This window comes from Gymnogyps californianus, chromosome 2 (genome assembly GCF_018139145.2).
Source record: "Gymnogyps californianus isolate 813 chromosome 2, ASM1813914v2, whole genome shotgun sequence".
Classification (NCBI taxonomy): domain Eukaryota; kingdom Metazoa; phylum Chordata; class Aves; order Accipitriformes; family Cathartidae; genus Gymnogyps; species Gymnogyps californianus.
Window position 1 is genome coordinate 125546613 of NC_059472.1, and position 19500 is coordinate 125566112.

The 19500-nt window shown below is 46.3% G+C and overlaps 2 protein-coding genes across 3 annotated transcripts; one reads left to right on the forward strand and one right to left on the reverse strand.

Annotated features, from left to right (window-relative positions):
- Positions 1–840: 840 nt before the first annotated feature.
- RPL15 (ribosomal protein L15) lies at positions 841–4939 on the reverse strand. Its single transcript, XM_050892580.1, has 3 exons — positions 4755–4939; positions 3566–3702; positions 841–1573 (listed from the first exon to the last, which is right to left on the reverse strand). The coding sequence occupies exons 1-3, from the start codon at positions 4924–4926 to the stop codon at positions 1268–1270; spliced, it is 615 nt and encodes a 204-aa protein (XP_050748537.1). The 5' UTR covers positions 4927–4939; the 3' UTR covers positions 841–1267.
- Positions 4940–6180: 1241 nt separating this feature from the next.
- NKIRAS1 (NFKB inhibitor interacting Ras like 1) lies at positions 6181–18765 on the forward strand. Of its 2 annotated transcripts, XM_050892095.1 has the most exons (5): positions 6181–6222; positions 7004–7097; positions 7801–7927; positions 14964–15205; positions 18021–18765. In XM_050892095.1, exons 3-5 carry the CDS (start codon positions 7834–7836, stop codon positions 18258–18260), a joined length of 576 nt encoding a protein of 191 aa, XP_050748052.1. In that variant the 5' UTR covers positions 6181–6222; positions 7004–7097; positions 7801–7833; the 3' UTR covers positions 18261–18765. The 2 variants fall into 2 exon arrangements, with proteins under 2 accessions (XP_050748052.1, XP_050748053.1); XM_050892096.1 differs by lacking the exon at positions 6181–6222 and having other exon boundaries at positions 6994–7097.
- Positions 18766–19500: the final 735 nt, after the last annotated feature.

The window sequence follows — 19500 nt, forward strand, 5'->3', positions numbered from 1 at the left end:
TTGTTGGAGTCAAACAAAACATGTCATGAAAGGATTGCTGCCTTCAGCTGTTCTTCCTGGCTTGAAGAACACACTGCCAAAGAGTCTCTTCTTCAGACTACCGTCCTCCTCTAAGACCTTAAAGAGCAAAACAAGTAGGCTAATTTCTCAGTTGAAGGGCAAATCTTAGACATTTCAGTCCCAGCACTTTTTTTTTTTTTTAATCTTTCCACACCTGAAGTTGAAGCTCTAGGAAGACACAGCTACTTCTTGCGCCTTCTTTTGATCCCTTTTCCTATCACTACCCAATGGACATGGTATGAAATCTGTGGAAGCTAGGACAGCCATGCAAGCTCATTTACCAGAACTTGCAGTTATTCTCCTCTCAGTGTTTATGTGCAAGCTGACTTCATGCTGAAAGTTCACACTATAATTTCACAAAATATAGCCTAAAATACATTCATCTATGATTACAACTGTCTGTCATCCAAATGTGACTATTTCTACCACCTAACCATGTAGAGTAAATCAGAATGCAGCTCTTTAACACCAGAGAAACGTTCTCTGTTCTAGTACCAAAAGGCAGATCTAAGCAACACTGTCTCCACTGCAAAATGTAAAATGAACAGCCTGGAATCTTGCACAAATGAAGTAATACCTACTCTACAGTCAATATTTTATTATTCAACCTAAAACATCATATAGTTCTTTGTGAAGTGTCCATATTTAAAATACTGTGCACTTTAATGAACAGAGCAAGCCTTACCTTTCTATTCTACGCTTAGTTGATTTAGCCAATGTTTGCAGATAACACAGGCTCAAGAGCTGGTTTCACACTGAAGACATACAAAAAAACAGAACTTGAAAAACAAAATTGCCATTAGTATTTAATCACTATAAAAAATAAACTAGCACTTTCAGTTTACATCTCATTGCACAAGATCAAAGCTGGCCTTCACTCTAAGCACAGGACACAGAGACCCCGACCTACGGACAGTGAAGAAGTATACTCAGACCAACAGAGAAAAGAACATGGACTAGCCATTAGGCTTTCAATTCACGCTGCACATGACTTTTCAGTGTTATCAAAAGTGAAACCCATCACAGAACTCTATGCTCGGGGCCTACAATCTTCACAAATATCAAATTACATTTTCAAAAGCCTTTCAAAATACGGAAACAACTGAACTCCTGGAGAATTCTACACTTCTCCACATAAACCAAGAAGCAGCAGAAGCACTTGTTAAATTCAACAACCCGCATCAGCTTTATTAGATTGTTACAAGAATTAACGGTAACGGTGGAGCTGCAGGGTATTGCGTCTTCTCCAGGCAGCACGACGTGAGCCACCAATGGTGTGGTGGAATTTGTGGCCCTTGCCAAGACCACGGCTCTTCCGCCCGGCCGACGTCAGCCCACGCATCTCTCTGTGCTTGTGGACAGGCTTGGTGATCCATTGAGTATCAGGGTTGCGCCTGATGGTCTTATGGAAAGGATCAATCAGGATCACTTCAAAAAACTTATAAGTGGAATCTTCACCGACCCAATACGAGTTCAAGACTCTCAGAGCCCCACAGTGACGGCCAGCACGTTCCTAGAGGAAAAAATAAATGCAAAAGGCTGTAAAATCATGCATCAGGGCACTCTTCACACAGAAAGATATGAATAACTCAAACCTAAAATTTTGTAGGTGCTAGAAATTTCAGCTTGCCCCGAGAGACCCTCTCTTCCTAAAACAACTGCTCCCCTTCCAGCCGCAGAGACGCAAGAAAAAATAATAGCTGAAAGGAATGCTGTATTAAAAAAAAAAAGGCTGCTTGGATTCCTACATGAAACAGGTTTTAAAGAACGTAAGGAGGAAGGTGCTTGGTTAACAAAAGAAAGAACTGCTTTGTACACAGAAGCACCCAATCAGTAAATACACAGAGTTAAAAACAACTTTAACGTGAAGATGAAGAACACAAGCTGCACTTGGGGCCGCGGAACAATCTTTTGCGGGAAGTTATGAAAGACTGATCAATTTGCACATCCAAAGCTACAGGGGAGAAAGACACTTCTGCAGAGAATAAGCCCATATTGATAGGAGAAAAGGAAGAGCTGATGTAACAAGTCTTTGTTCCACTGCTGGCATATTAGTGCTTGCTATTCCTGTCCTCACTTGTGGTTGGAAAGAAGCAGTCTTACTTTAGAAAACAAAACAAAGCAGAAAATACCAATTATGCAACTCCATCTGCCTCTCCTGTCAAGAATGCTTCTTATTTAAAACATTAAAAGTGTGTTTAATTGTAGGACTTCATCATTACCGTGGGAAAGTATGAACCAATGGAGCCCACCCATCTTCTATCCCAATACGATCCCAACCTATTGCTACAGTCTTCCACTGAACAGCACTTGACTATTTTCTGCATATGTAATAAAATCCTTTCAAGTCCTCATTTTATTCTAGCATGTGAGAGCAACACGTATATTAAACATTAAAACACCAATCACCCTCAACCAGCTTCTATGGGGGGACGGTAGCTACAATTGAGATTTTATATTTCTATAATATTTCTATCTGAAAAATGTAAGTCTTCTAGGAAAGAGCGTGTCAGATTCAGAAAATTTTGAACTAAAACTGAGGGCCAATAACATCTTCCATGAGCTGTCACCACAAGTGAGCATGTGGTTAGCCATCATATATCTGAGAAGAGCATCTATGAAGAGCGTGCCATAAGCACTGAAAACACATAGTTGCATTTTTAATTTAAACTCATCTGTGTTTCTTTTAAATTATCATGTCCCATTTACATTCTTTTTTTCCCCTTTAAAAACCCCCACCATATTCAACTTGCTGAAGTCACTTATGAATATTTTTGAGTCCTGGGAACAGAAAAGTCTTCTGCTTCAAGATGGAAAGGCAATGAGCAGTCTCTATTCTTTCACAATGTCTCTTTTTTGAGAGTGCAGACTAGTATCAATTCTAACCCACTGAAAGTTTTTTCTAGAGATGAGAACTACATCTCTTCAACACTGTAACTGTGACATTATGAAACTTAAAGATCTCATCGAATTAAAGTTTCCATTTTGAGTTATTTCAGCGGGTAACAGCATTTGACCTAAAAACAAGTTAACGACCAACCTTTGTGCTTGTGAGGTACCAAAGTTTTTTATAAAGAACCAGAAGGTCTCTGGCATGCTGCTTTCAGATCCTATGATACAGCTAAGTACACTGTGCAGCACTCCTACTACACAAACAGGTGCTACAGACTTTAAGACAGGAACTCATCTGCACTTTGTGAAAGGACCATTACCTAAAGCTGGTAATACATACAACATGGCAGGGAACACAGAGGCGGGATGTAGTGATGAGTGAAGTCAGACACCTTAGCATATTTGAATTCTTATTTCTCATGCCTAACCCTTTATTTTACTGGGGTTTATACTAGTTGTATGTCTATTTTTCATTACAAATATTGTGGCATACTTTAGAAGTAAACAGTTAACAGTTGTTTCGGGGGTTTTTTTTTGTCTCTGAGCATTTTCAACTTCTACAGACTAAGACCTTCCTACTGCCAAGTTTCTGAGCAATAACCAAAATAGTCACCTCTGCTACAGACTGAAGACTCCGGGCAAACTTCAGCTGGTTAACACCATGATGCACAGGTTTACCATAGGTTGCACCTTTTGGGACTGGGCGTTTACGACCTCCACGACGAACACGGACACGGTAGATAACGTAACCTAAAAGAAATGGTGACTTAGGAACTAGAAGAATTCTGTAGTGTAGCAAGTGCAGATCACAGCAATACAATTTTTATGCCCATGCTGCATTTCCAACCCCCAAAATTTTACATTAAATGCTGCAAAATTAGGTCACTATACCTATCTTCACCAAAACCTACAACTGGAGGTGGCTAGCACAAGATGTTTTTGTTATTTCTATTACCTGAGTAAGGGAAGTGATGTCCTGTCACGACTATTTTTTAGTTCCAAAGCAGAGCTTACAGCACCTTTCCACCATGCAGTTCCAAATACACTAAGAACAGCTACGTTGTAACACAAAAAAAAAAAAACAACCCACCCCAAAACACCCACCCCAAACCTAAAAATCCCATATTCTGATAGTAGCATTCATAAGGCACTGAAGCACAAGCCATCCACAAACCCTGCTGAAATGTGATCACTGAAAAATGAGGAAACTGAACAAACTTCACAAACAGTAACAGAAGCATAGACTCTTAACTTTATATTTTGATAGTGAATAAACATACTGTTTTAAGGATTTGCTCAAGTTACAGATGGATGGCCACTTTCCCCAAGTTTCTTTCACTGACCAGTAACTGTTTTCTAATGACAGTAAAAACTACATCATCTTGCTTACTCAAGCACATGCAGCTGTAATACAGTCAAAGTAACGCATGACAAAATCTGGGCAGAGAAAGGACACCCCCCCCTCAAACCTAGGATACTAAAAGCACTGGTCAACTCTGCAGTAGTAACACAGCACAAGAACAAGAATTAAAGCCAAAGCCCGCTCAATCTCCACCTGCCAAAATGGCCACAGAAGGCGTGAATTCAAAACTACATCACATAAGGTTTTGGGCTGTGGGCACTGCTACCAATTTAACAGATTTATAACGTTAAGTTCATTTCATGCAGGACACCAGTTTCTTGGGCAATATTTAAGTTTCAGATTTTGTTATTCTACTATCGCTTAAGGAATGAAGGAAACTGACATAAAACTCAGCCGCTCCATCACGAAGCGCAAGGACTCCACCTCTACATCGCATTACCTTGCTTGGCCTTATATCCCAGCCTGCGAGCTTTGTCTGGTCTGGTTGGCCGGGGAGCTCGGTGCAAGGCAGACAGCTGGCGATACTGCCAACAGCGGACACGAAGGAGGAATCGCATCACATCCGACTGCTTTTTCCTCCATAGCTCCTGGATGTACTTGTAGGCACCCATCTTTGTCTACCTGCTGAATCGAGAGGTCAATGAAAAAAGTGCACCAAACCCGGTTCCAAATTTGAACAGCTTCCAGCAGACACACTGCATAAACCCATACACGTAACACCACTGAAACATAGGATGCTCTCAAGCTTCTTTATACCATTGGCACATCTGGTAACATGGCTCACACCTGGCAACCTCCTACAGGACACACGGCAGTTACCATTCTCAGCAATTTTCTTCCTTTTGTATGTTCTTAAGTGTTGAACTCCTCAGCTCAGAAAATTTTCAGATGCGTATGTCAGATACTACCAAAATCGATAGTTAACATCTAAAACAAGTTGTAAATATTAATCTATAAAGATGTATGTGACTGAGTGGTGTGGTCTTTATTCTTAACACTGTTTAATCACCATTAAAAACCTCTGAGCTCTCACACACCTGCAGCAATTAGCAGATGAAAGTGAACTCCATCAAACCCCCACCCAAATCATCATCAGAAAAACGCAGCTCATTTTATTTGCACAAAAAAACCCACCTCGTGATTTTTCCATACCCCTCTTTTTTGAATCTGCCCAGCTATGGCCTAGCTCTTGCCATCCCAAACTATCCCTTCTTTATGATTGCATTATGGCATAAAACACCACAAACGAACTACAAAACCCAGAGCCAAACCAGGACGTGCGACCTGTAATCAACCCGCAACCGCTACGCTGCAGTGCGCAGTGCGGTGCGCGGCCTTCCGCTCACACCAGGCAACCCTGCATCCGACTGAGTGTCCCCCTCCCCTCCCCGCCGCACACCGCGGGCAGCCAGCCAGCCAGCCAGCCCCGACGAGTCGAGACGAGGCGCGGCCCACGGGCCCTCCACCGGCCTCCCAGGGCCGGCGGCCCGCCCGGGCCCCACTCCCGGCGGGTGGCGGAGGCCCTGCGCCGCGGGAGCAGCCCCGTCCCAACCCGCCAGGGTGACGGCGGGCGGGCGCGGCAGCGCGGCGGGCGGATGGCCGCCTCGGGCCCGGGATGGAACCGGATTGAGGGAAAGGCCGAGCACAGACAGTCCCTCACCTGATGGCGCCCAGCACCGGAAAGGAAGAGGCCTGCTTCCCACAACCCCTTGCGGCGGCATCGCGCTTCCGGCGGCTGCAGCGGCGCCCCATGGGTAATGTAGTCTTGGGGAGGGGGAGCCGGGCCGCCTTCCTCGCCCCGCCCCGCCCCGGCCCGGCCCCCGCGCCCGCCAATGGGCGGCAGGGGGCGGGGCTCGGCCCGCCAGGCCGGCGCGGCTCGGTGGGGTCCTGTGGGAAGCTCTGCCCAGGTGCGCGCTCGCGCTGGGGCGGGGGGCGGCCCCGGGGGCGCGCGGGGCCGGGGGCGCGCGGAGCTGCAGGCGGGGGTGCGCCCCGGGGCACGGCCCGGCACGGCCGGGGGCCTGCGGAGCTGGGGGGCTGGCCTTGGGGCAGGGGATTTGCAAGCTGGGGCATCCTCTGAAACACCCCCTCCCGCCCCATAAGAGCCCCAAACTAGCTAGGGATTGGGGTGGGGACTTTGACGTAAAGAAGTCCTTAAAATCCTGAAAAGAACCCTTAAAAAATCCTAAAAAATAATAATAAAAAATCATACGATTAAATCATAAATCCTAAGGGTGAAAGAAGCCCTAAAATCAACCCCAAAACCTTTTCGGGGGGGGGGGAGCGGCAGGGAGTCCCCGGTGCTGCAGGCCTGGGGGGAGTCCCCGGGGGTCTCCCCGACAAGGTGAGTGTGAGCAGCCCGTGCTGGGGCCAAGGCCCTGGCTTTACCCGTTGCTGATCTGCTCACGTCCCTCCTGCATACGGTGCTGCACAGGTGCCCGAGCATTTCTGTGCCTCCCCCCGTGCACCTCCTCCCTACCCGGCACCCACAGAGGTGAATTTGCAGGAGCAGGGAAGGGGCCTGGTGCTGAGGAGACTTTTGTCCCCCTCTCTGGCTCCCAGCAGCGTCCCCGGTGTGCTGCTGTGGAGGTGTCGGGCCCTGCTGGGGAATCAAAACGGGAATTAGGCTTTCGTCACCTGAAAGTCCCCCCTGCCTCTCTGCGGCTGCAGGGTGACCTTTCTGTTTTTCAGTGTATGCTTTGCAGAGCACCCTGGCTTGTGAAGCGTTACCCGGTTGAACTGGAATCGAAGCAGGACAACGCCAGCCCCTCCTGGTCTTAAAAAGGTACTCTTCAGCTCTCCCTGTGGCAAACTGCTCCAAACAGCGAACTGAGAGCTAGGGTCTGCCCGCCCTGCCATGGCTCACTGGCAGAGGGAACTGCCCCTGGCTTCTGGAGGCCTCCTGCTAAAACCAACCCCCACCCATCCAAACTGATTTAAAGCACACCAAAAAACCTGCTTTTGCATTTGCTTTCCTGTGTTTCTGCCTTTAACGCTCCTATTTTCTAGCTCCTACTCTGTAAAAGCTAGAAACTTTCTGTGCGTGAAATAAAAGGGAAGGAACCATTTTGTTGCGTTTCCAGAAGCCATCCTGATACCACCAGATACCATCAGGCCCGCAGCAAAACCACGAAGCCCGATAACGCAAGTCTTGCAGTGTACACACATGCCAACAAACACAGCCCCTGCCCCAGAGGGTTTACACACCTCAGCGCTCGCAAACAAGTCTCCCCGCGCCCGACGGGACAAGCGTTGAGGGTGCAGGCAAGCATCGGCACCAATGGCAGCAGCCTAAAACCTTAAAAAATGGTGTGGGAGGAAACTCTAGTCCTAAAAATATCAGTCGCTGGTGAGCGCCTGGGAGGGAGCTGTGCCTCCCGAGTCACCCGCTGCTTCGCGTTTTGCCTCTCGCCTTTCATGGGCTTTGCTTCTGTCTGGTGCCGAGCTCTGCCACCGCGCCGGGCTAACAGACTCCTGTGTCTGCACAGGGCTCGCCTGCTGACTCTGCCCTCTCGGGAAAGATGGGAAAGGGCTACAAGGTGGTGGTTTGTGGAATGGCCTCGGTGGGAAAGACTGCGATTTTGGAGCAGCTTCTCTATGGAAAGCATACTGTTGGTGAGATATTTTTACTTTTTGGGGGGGATTGTTTCCTTTTCCAGCATCTTGTTCTGTGTGGGCCTCAAAAAAACAGTAACTGAGGACTACGAACTGCACTGAGGTGAAGAAGGAAATTAATGTGGTTTTGTTGCATCTCTGGGCAGTTCTTGAAATTCATAATCCCTTACTTACCGATTTTTAAGAGAGGCTTGGAGAAGAACCCTTTCCGTGATGTTCCCAGTTATAAAATACGTGAATGTTTAAAAAGAAACAAACGCAGAAAGTAGGTGATGTGCTTGCTGCCTATTTACATAAGAAGTAAGTCGTTCCCTGAGAGATGCTGTAGATGCCTGAAAAATAAATAGATGTCACATGATGAGTGGAGAGACTGTTTAGACTTTTGTTCCATCTTCTTAAAGCTTTATTTTGCTTGGTTTTGGCTAATATTTAATCAAAGTGCTGGAAAGAAAAACAGCTCAGCTTTAGGGCCCACGTTCTGCGCTGAACTTCAAGGGCCAAGCTTCTCGGCTCCCAAAGAAATCCTCCCGTGGAAAACGGACTTGAGAGAGGAGCATGGGATGTCTGACACTTGCTGTGCACAAAAGAAAGGGAACGAAGGCAAAGCCGGCTTGTTTCCCTCTGTTTCCACATGACTTGGTTTTGAGAGGAAAGGCAACGATCAGCAGGCTGATGAATTATTCCTGCTTTGACAGAAGATGTCTAATCAATTTGTATCTTTTCCTTGGGCCGGTAAATTAAATGTTGGTGTAGGTTATTGGATAAACACTAGGATTTCTGGAACGGTGCTTTGCAGGCACTGCGCCTTTAAAATGTGTGGATGGGAGGCATTTGCTGGCAAAGCGTGATACAGAACTGCATGCTAATACCCTTGTTTAAAAGGAGGATTTCCTCTAATGTTGCAGCAACATCTGTTTCCAGCATCCTACCGAGCCCTATGCCTATAGCCCCATGTAGCTTTCAGCGTGAAGGTTGCAAAACCTGCAGGCTGAAGGTTTTTCCCTTTGCTACCGACCTGCCTCTCCTCTGCGCTGGGCTGGGTGATTGTCAGAGACACCCAAGCAGCATGAGCAAGGCCACGTTCTTAAATCGTATTGCCTTGCATTACTTCCTGCCCCAAGCTCCTATTAGCGACCCAGGCAGGAAGGATATTCGGGTGTTGCTGATCGGAGGAGCTATTTATGGAGGCAGCCATGTACACGATTATACAATGTCATGGATACTGGCTGACATACCTGGAGGAAGGTCTCATGCCCGGGCTTTAGCTGCGGGTGTCCCTCTGTCGCTCCCGAATGCTCCGCTCATGCTCGGCCATTGCGCAACACAGACTTTTGCCCCCCCCCCCCCCCCCCCTAAAAAGATCAGTTTTCCTTTCCTGCAGCTCTGCTCTTATTTTTCGGAGTTAACAGTAAGGGAGGGAGCAGCTGATAGCGGAGAGGGGGTGCAAGGGGAGAAGGAAGAAGGTAGTCTCCTGTTTTCTATGATTTTGGTCAAATCTTATTCCCAAGACATTCAGAGAAAGAGGGGAAATAGCAGAGTGAAGATCAGAGTATGGAGAAGGCTCATACGGAGCCACTGCAGCCCCAAGGGACAAGCGGCCATGGCCTAGCACTTTTGATATCACTTGCAGGTGCCATCAGGCACATTTTGGGGGGTGGACTGGTATCTTGGCGTTTCTGGCAGTCCTGCTGAGTGGTCACCGTCCTCCCTGCCTCTTCCTCAGCCCACGGGCAGTTCTGGCGGAGGGTGCCTGAGTTATGGGCTGGTGAAAATGGTTCCCAAAAGATCTTTAGCTACTGCTCCAATCTGTATTGATTTAATTCTCGAACTGCAGAGGCAGGACACCACTGTGAGGGTCTCACTGGGCAAGGACAGAGTTTGAGGAACGGCGAGTCTTTGATTGCTCCTTAGCTGAGCTGCTTTAAACTGCACAGACCCGTTGCTGGTGCTACTGTTGCAGGGGTGGCCCCTCCACGCTTAAAACATGATTACTGAATCTCAATCCTCGTTTCCTAAAGCTTGCGAGCTCCAGAAAGCTGACATGTACATCTTGGCTGCTGGCCTTTTTGGCAGGAGGCGAAAAGGACTAGTGTGTTTGCTGAAAGCCTGTCTGTTCAGAGCCAACCAGCAAGGCAGCTCACCAGGTACGGCAACATGGACACAAGCTGTTTCAAAACCTGTGCTTCCTGACTGACGTCAGGAGCAGCTCTGCGGCCGGTCCGAGGGCCAGGGAGCCGTGGGGAGGACTGCCGAGCCAACACAGAGCCTCTCCATTCCTGACGGCATCCACATCCTCCTCCCAGTGACAAGAGGCATACCCGAACTTGGTTGTAGGCTCGGAGCACAAGGTCTGGTACCATTCTCCGAGGTGTCCCAGCCACTGGCATGGGGATCTCCTCCATGGCTGTAAATCAGCCATGAGTCTATGTCAGTGCTCACGTGCCTCCTGTTGACTTTCCTGTAAAAAGGAGTGGTGGCACAGCTGCTATCAGGGAAGCGATTAGTGTCCTTGGAGGTTTCACGCTGCTATATAAAGCCCTTGGCTTTGAGCCCATGCTCCTGGCTGTGTGCTTGGTGATCGTGCTGTAAACCCAGTTGCGCTGTGTTTCTTTTCCTAGAAAAACGTGCACCTTCAGCTCTCCCTGGCTTGTCATGGATGAAGTCCTTAAGTGCTGCCGTTGCTGACGTGGTCAGCAGCTAGCACTCTTGCAAAGGCACTAAGATTGCTTGAGGTCAAAGAGGAAAAAGTACTCAGGAGGGAAGAATACCCCGCAAAAAGGAATATATGTGTCCCTGGAGCACGTGAGCAGCAATGTGTGGTACTGGGCTTTGTGCTGGGCTTTAAAACTGCAAGAGAGGCTGTTTGCCTTGGGCCCTAGGATGAGAAAGGAGAGGGCAAAAACATGAGAGACGCTGTCAGAGCCATGTAAAGTAACGTACGTATTGCATGGTGGCCTCTCTGGCTAAAGTGATACAAGGAATCAGACAAAACCTGACAGGAGATGTTTGAAATGGGTGCAGATTTAGCTTTGAGTCACATAGGGACTATATTGCCATAGGTCAGGCAAAATAGTTGTTAAGGCTTGCACGTATGGATACAGTTGCCTGGTACCTGGGATGATCTCTCTTTTTGTGGCTTCAATGTTGTGTTTGTCCAAATCCTCCACCTTCTCTTGCACTCATGAAAAAAAAAGGGGCCAGTCTTTTCTCCTCGGTCATGAAATGGGTCCTTGACTGGCAGTAGAAGATTGTCCCACTAAATACCTGTGGTACCTGGCACTGCTTGGCCTGAGCTCTCTTGAGAGGGCTAACAGGCGAGTTGCTGGCTTAACTTTGGCACGGGACATGCCTGTAAAGAGGATAGGTATTTTTCCTTAAACAGTGTCCCTGTTCAGTGATGGTGCAGAAAGGAGTCTTCCTTCTGCCTTTAAAATATCTCTGGCCCTTCAACCTATGGTAAAGCTTATCAGCTCAACAGGAGGAGAGGAGAACTCTTCCTGTACAAAACACGATTTTCCTTATCTCTGCCTCCTAGCTGTGTAAATAGCTGGTATGGTCAGGTTATTCATAAGCAGCTACTTCAAATCATCTCACTAGCTAGGAATGAAACCACCATATATTACTGTGGTAGAACCCATAATGAGAGAATTTGCCTCGCTTGGTCTCAGCTGGAGGGATTTGGGGTTTTGGCTTTCACAGCTCCAAAGATGTGGAGGCTAATTAACCAAATTATGCATTCTTACATCTTTGTTTCTTAAATCAAAACTACCTCCTGATAGAGCTGCAGTCAGCTTTGTATTTTAGAAATAGATGAAAATGGAGCTGAATGTATGCAATGGAGGGTCACAGCTGTGGCTACTGGTTGGTGGGACCAGTACTTAACTAGCAGCTAAATCTAAATAGACCAGCTCCTATTGAGGCCTGTCCAGCTCTTCTCCAAGTCAGGAATCCTCCGATACGCTGTCATTTGAGATCTATGTAAGCAAAGCCTGTTATCCCGCAGTTTACAAACACAAGGAATAGCAGGCTTTAGGAGCTCTTCGCTAAATTCCTGCTGGAAGGAGGGAAGCAGAGATTACATAGGAGATCTTCAAAAGTACTCAAGAAGACACAAAATTTGCACTGCATTTATGTTAGAGTCACTTGGGAACTTCTGAAATTCCATCCATCTTGAAATTTTGCTTTGTTTTGGTATTTGCAATATCTCTGCCTTGCCTAGCCTGAGTGTGCAGTGTTCATTAGTATATTGAGCCTTTTCTTTTCCTCATTGGGAAACCACCAGGGGTTGAAACACCACCCAATTTATGACTGAGGCTTCCCCTTGCAGTTCCTCTGTGGCAGCAGTCAGTAACACAGATGAAGACCTTTCTGCCTCTCCCAAGACTTGCACCAGCTAAGTAGGCGCTAGAGAACAGCATCAATCTCCTGTCTATTCCTCCTTTCCCTCCCTAACTTTTTTTCACCCTTTGTTTCCAAAGAAACCACGAGATTGTTCGCTGTCTTGTTAGTTCCCCTTTCCCCCCATAGCTTCTGAACCTGAAAGCTGGTTCCATCTGCCCGTTCATCTGTGTCAGTATCTACAGCAGTAGATATCTCAAAATATGTTTCTGTAAATTTAGAAAAACTGGTAGCAGGAAAGAGAGAAAAGGCCCACGATAATGCTCTCCTCCAAGGAAAACCTACTCGAGCCGGCAGCAGTCTGCAGGGCGGTAACTCCCCAGCACAAGCTGCCCTTGACTACCCAGGTAGCGAAGGCAGGAGGATGCCTGGGGATGCCAGTGAAGGAAAGGAGAACCGGGGTCCTTGTGACAGGGAGGATGGGATGGTGCCAGACACCTTCCTAGGACACTGGGCTTTCCTAACTAGTTTTGCTGCTCGTACAACAACTTGCCTGGCACGTGTTTGAATGGAGACCGGGAAAGTGTTTGAATGGGACGATACTAACAAGAAGCGTAAATATCATTGTCAGCAAGATGTGGCTAGCATGCGGTCTGGGCTTTAGAAGCAGGGCCTAGAATAAGGTGACGCAGGTATGTCTAAAAATTGTCTGTGTTTGCTTTGGGATCTACTTGCATATACTCCCTCCCCCAATGTACGTAGGTGAAATTTCACCTCTGGAATCTGACACTGATGCATAAATTCCAGCTCCCTCCAAAAGGCCCCCCCATTTCACATCAAAATTTGTTCGTCTATTCTGCTGACTTAAGTCCCAGGTCTTAATTTTTCCTCTTCGTTTTCAAGTAGGATGTTAATTTTCACTGCTGCTTTTAATGCCATTAGGAAGAGACTGTCACAGGAGAATGCGGATTAAATATAATTATTAATTCTATTGAATTAACAGTGCAGCATTTAGATGGTAAAAACCTGTACAACATTATTCATTGCTTTCTAAAAAGAAAACTTAGGTACTTGTGGTTCATTCCTTCTTGCCAAAGTAGTATTTACTGATGCTAGATATTTCCTTGACCTGTCTGTACAACACAAGGAGTCAGAGCAAGAAAAAATACAGTGCTATATCCAGAAAGGGCTCTGTTACCTACTTCAGTCTTTAAAAACGCCCTTGTAACACATTCTCCAGCCACACGGAATGCGTTCGTGCTTCCTCTTTTTATTAACCTTTCTTTTGTCCTTCTGCTCTTAGTGTTGCTCTTGCACGTTAGCTATGGCTATATTTGGAGGCGAGATAAATTAATTCGTTGCAAACCTAATAAGAGTTTGATCTATGAAGACTGCATAGAGAGGGGCAAAAAGAACAGCTTGTGCCACTTTCCTGCACAGGAATGCTGCATACATCATGGGAAACCATCAGCGTGGGTGGAATGCTTTAGCTTGTTTGTCAATGTGAAGTATTTTGAATAGTGTCATTGAATATAGCAAAATCCTTATTTTCACAGGCCAGATAATCCCTCGTATTTTCTCAGACAATGCTGTAATATGGTCCCTTTTTGGCAGACAAAGAGAATAATGCGGGACTCATTACTGTAGCCCTGCAACGGCAAACAACTCATGTATATAGGAGTGCAGTGGAGGCAAAAACGTGGATTGCAGAGTGTTTATATGAATACTTAAAACTGACTCTGAAAGTGGCCCCACTACACTATACCTAGTTTGTTGGGACCTGTAACCTTATGCACCTGCATCCAGGGGGAACACAAAGCTAAGGTGATCTATGTGTTTTCAGGTTTGGCTTGGAAAAAATCGTTTTAATTAGTTCAAAGTAAACTGCCTTGAATCACCTCACATTTACCATGGGGAGAGGAAGGAAGGAGAGCCAGTATGCAGATAGTTACCATGGAGCAGGTGATATATATATATGAAAGCTTGTTACCTTGTGCATGCTCTTACCTTGCAGTAAATGAGCTTGCTCCTATTAGCAAATCTGAGTCATTTTAAATCCCTAAGGGATGGAAAAAGCTCACTGTGTATTTGAGTAAATATAGCATGCAACTTTGCTTGCATGCAAACATCCCCTTCCCTTTCTGGCTTGATTTCACTTGTTGGTTAGTTGTACCACCAATACACATTCATTTCCAGAATTATTCCTTTGGCTCCTGCTTCTGCCGTACGATCCAGCTCAGTATGAAGCAAAGAAGTAGGCTCAAGATGTTAGTACTTGACTATCTGGTGTTCCTTGGCTGTTCTTCCAAAAGGGTATGTTTGGGCAGGCCCGTTTGCAGCATGTTTGGCACAGAACTGGTAGACTGTGTGGCTGGAGTTTGGGAAACCTGGGGGAAGAGCCATGTATCTTATCCTATCCTGAATGTGCGTGTTGTATAGATTAATTTTACAGGCATAATCATGTGCTCATATATTAGATGGTTGTATTTACGCAGTGTCGCTATTGTAAATAGCTGGTGCGGTGATCTATGAATGCAGCCCTTCATGGGGATGTCAGGCAAGGTCAAGTCCAGGTCAAGTCACACTGGAAAACATGCACTGAAAGCTATTGTGGGATAAAATTCTGCTGTACTGCAAATACTTCTTACAGTGGTGCTGTACTTACACCAGTTGAACTTAACTGCTTGTTTTAAAACAGGCTTAGAAGAGGGTGCCACAATGGAAGATGTGTATTTGGCATCGGTGGAGACAGACCGAGGCGTGAAGGAACAGTTAAGGCTTTATGACACCAGGGGTCTGCAGGAAGGCGTAGAATTACCAAAACACTATTTCTCTGTCGCTGATGGCTTCGTTCTCGTGTACGCTGTGACCAGCCTCGAAGCTTTCCAAAGAGTCGAACTGCTCAAAAAGGAGATCGATGTCTTTAGAGACAAAAAGGAGGTAAATGCATGGTGCCCTAACTACTTGGCTTATCGCTCTCTCAGTGATAGGAAGTTAAGGTTGCAAAGCATAGATTTCGTTTCTGTAAACTTGCAAAGGAAAACGAATGTACCCACAGCCTTGGGCAATCCAGCAAAAGGAAGCTTTCTCATGCTGGGGAAGTCTAATTCACATGCCATGCAGGTCATGCAAAAGAATGCAGGGTTGTTTTTTTTTTTCCTCCTTACTTCCTCTACTACAGCTAAAATTCAGTTAGCTGAATGCACCAGCCAGGACACTTATGACTAATAAAACATATGGTCTACAGCAGTGCAGTTCATATGGTTTTTTAGATATTGTACACGGGAAGTCAAGTGCATAGAATAATATAACGAAGGGCATTATCTTTGTTTGTTTTGTATTCATGGACTTGATGGCTTACAAACTAGTGTAATTGACAATGGGTCTCCCAGACATTAGTCAATTGGCAAAGCAGCTTTAATGTATTTTAACAACCATATTGAATCAATTCAATTGTGTGAAATGACTGCTCTGTTTTCCCTTAGAAAGCAGCTAGTGTTTTCAGCTGACAGTGTTCCAGCTTAGCTAAACAAATATAACTTGCATGTGGCATTAGCATTATGGCTTTTCCTACAGTATCTTTATATTCTCGAGTAGTTTTCCCTGTTAAATGTCTTTAGCCTACAGCTTTCCAAATGTCTGTTTTATGCTGTTAAAAAAAAAAAAAGTGCATGAAGAATTAATTGGATAATGGTAGGGAGAGACTTTCCAAAAATGTAGTACTGAGCACATAGGGAGGCTCCAAGTTTGACAGCCGCCGAACGTGCAGTCATAGGAGAGGTATGTTGGCTGGTAGGGCTGGTGTGAGCTGCAGCCTGTCACGTATATCAGGGGTATGGGATTCAATCATAACTCCCCTGCAGGGCAAGGAAAGGTGGACAAGCAGGAAATTTTTCCCAGACGCTGTGTTTTGTGAGGGCCTTGATTTGTTACTTTACAGCATGTTGTAATGCGGAGAGGGAGTCACAGCCCCAACAGGATCTGTGTCCCTCTCTTCTGTGTTACCTGCCAGAACTCTTCTCTCTCATTGCATGCAGGTATTTTAGAAAACAACCAATTTGCTTATCCTCTGGAAGAGCTTGAAGTTGTGATCTTGACTGATGATAACATAATTGAAAGAGTGGTGCCCACAATAAGCTGGATAAATTAGCTTTATTCCTGTGATTTCTAGTCCATATAAAATAGGCTTTGAAGCGTAGCAGGTGAGATCAAGAGTCCTACCTTAAGATAGCATCAGTGGACTTAAAGTTTGGGCTCTGCTAGAATGCACCCTTAACCGAATTAGGGATGTATCTCCACACATGGTGCTTCTGAGCTGGCAGAACTTCACCTTGTTGAGTGGCACAGTCCCCTGTTGCATGGCAGATGACAGAAAGCACTGATGGCTGGTTCCTTGCCTCTGCTGGCTGTGGGGGCTCTCCAGCACGCACCTTAAAGCCTGGCCAAATTTTATACTAAACAGAGGCTGTGTTCTCTCATACTGACAGAGCTTAACCATAGGTAAAATTCAGTTGGAGCATGTGGTAAACGCATGTGAAGATTATAAGCTTCTTCCAAAGCCTTTGCAGAGGGAAAAAAACATTTTTCCAAACACCCTGGGCTCCTATAGAAAAGAAAGGAAGCCTCAGACCTCACAGGAACAGGACAAACATCTCTAGCTGGAAAGAAACAGAAGACATCCTGGAGTTAGCCTGATGAACAGGAAAGAGCAATCAGGTGTGGCCACACCAAAAACGCCAAATCAACAGCAAGAGAGGACTTTATCACTTGATCTTTGTCAAACCACTAGTGTAGAGATGAGACCACAGTTTGACTAAGGACCTTAAACTATAAATATAGGCATGGTTTCCCCTAAGAACTGATGCTGGTAAAACATTTTTAGAAAATGGTTAACTTAAAATAAGCAGGAGCAGTACCTTTAAGTGGCCAGCACTACCTTCAGCACTTCCTAGAACTGAAGTACCGGGCCAGCCACTGAGCTCAGCCACACCGTACCATCTCGGCGACACAGAAGTCACTTGATGGATCCTTACAACTAAGGGTCTGACTTGATACAGCTGTGCTGCTCTAGCTAGCTAACCAGCTGCTCGTGAAACTGCTCCCAAGAGGATGGTGCTGGTGCTTACCTGACCCTTTCAGCAACAGCAGACTCTCTGTCCCCCGAGGTCCCTCTCGTGGTTTACCATGCGTGCGGGAGCGGGCAGCCAGCTGGGCCCGGAGAGGGGCACACAGCGCAGCCTGCCCGGGCTGCTGGCACAGGCTGCCTTCTGGCAGGGTCGGGCTTTATTTATATTGCGGGCTGGGGCCTGGGAAAAAAACAAGCTGGGCAAAATCCACAGCTGTGGGGTCCAGGCTTTCTCTGCTGCCATGCATTTTTTCAGCTCTCAAGCGTCCGCTGCTCTGACCTACTCAGATGTCACGCTCTTATCATTTGTCTAGGGCAGCTCAATTGCCAAGTAAATGGAGAATAGGGCTGTTTAACTTTGGCTCTCTTGGGTATCGTTTCCCTTTAAGCAATCGGGGGGAGAAGGGGAAGTCCTGCATATCCTATGATTAAAACCAGCTCCCAGCCCACAAGTAGATGAGGCTAATTCAAATCCCAGACCCTGATCTTCCAAACGACACGCAGCTTACCTTGTGCCAGTGCTAAGTTAAAGAACAGGTCTGAACTGTGTTGCTACTTGCCTGCTGTTTAAAAGCATTGTGAGTGGTGGATGCTTCTTGTATAAAGCTCACCCTTTTGTTTTGTTTGTAGGTAACAGTTATTGTCTTGGGAAACAAAACTGACCTCCTGGACCAAAGGCAAGTGGAAACAGAAGCAGCACAGCAATGGGCAAGGGCCGAGAAAGTGAGACTGTGGGAAGTGACTGTGACAGATCGGAAAACGCTGCTTGAGCCCTTCACCTTCTTAGCTAGCAAACTCGCCCAGTCCCAGAACAAATCAACATTTCCCTTGCCTGGAAGGAAGAGCAAAGGGAATAACTGTGACAACTAAGCTACCTTAGCATTGTCTGTTGCTGCCAGGTCACAGCCTAAGTCCTTCCTGTGCCATTTGCTTCTCACAGTTTCACTTAAAGCAATAATCTCATTCAGCAATAAAATCAGCAAGCTTATGGCTAAGAGGTATCCTTCCTTCTCACAGACTTGGCTTGAAAAAGTCACTGGTGGTAAAAGCCTTAAAAAGCACTTCATGAGAGGAGTTATCTTGCAACAAGGGTTATGGAGGAGGGAGGGACAGGTGGACACCTCTCTAGCAGGGGCTTTAAATATGCCTGGATACAGCCATGTTGAGGGACAAATCAACAAGCTTATCATTAAGCAATCCCCCTGCAGATCTATAGCCTCTAGTCACAAATAGTACTAGCTGCAATAAAGCATTCAATTTGGAGTGAGGATATGTTTGAAATGGCAACAGTCCTTTTACCTTGACCTTAAACAGGGCCACAGGGCTTTTTCATGCTGCAGGAGGCTGAGGTCAGTGTGTTGTTGCAGGAGAAGGGTTTGGGGCAGGAGGAACAACTACCAGCAGATTTAGGCGCTGAAGTTCTGCTAGTGTCTGGAAGAAAAAAAAAAAACCAACAAAAAAACCAAAACAAAGAACCAACCAAATCGTGTGGGAGATACTAGAACAGATCTACCCCAACACGAAGCTTGTCAGCAAAGTCTGGCAAGTAGTGCTTTCAGCTCAGGAATTCATTTGTACAAACCAGAAAAGCTCTCAGAGCACTAATTAATTTAACTGCGACCTGAAGGACAACATAGCTGTACGTGGTTTTGTTCCAGCATGTCCAGTACAAATCAGTCACATTCACATAGGTGATAATTTTACTGAGAAATTATACAGAGCAATTTTGTGTGCAGGAGGTACTGCCCAGGTTCTGCTTAGAGCATTGCATAATACTCCTACCCAGCCGTTCAGCCAAGCTGCAGTAATCCACCCTCGGTACGAAGCTACAGGCCAGATAGCAACTGGTACAAAGTGCTGTGCTACTTTGTGAGAGGGGGCTAGGGAGTGCAGGAGGCTGCCTTTTGGGAACATCCCCACGGCAAACGCCCAGAAATACCTGTACAAATGGCCTTGGTCTTAATACGCCACACATTGTCCAGCAGCAGGAGCACACCTGTACGCGCTGTATTTGACTCTTCATGCTGGTAAACTTGTGCTGCAGGAATCTGCTGTCCTAGGTCAGCCTGTCAATAAACTAAACAAAATTGGATATAGAGGGACAGAATGA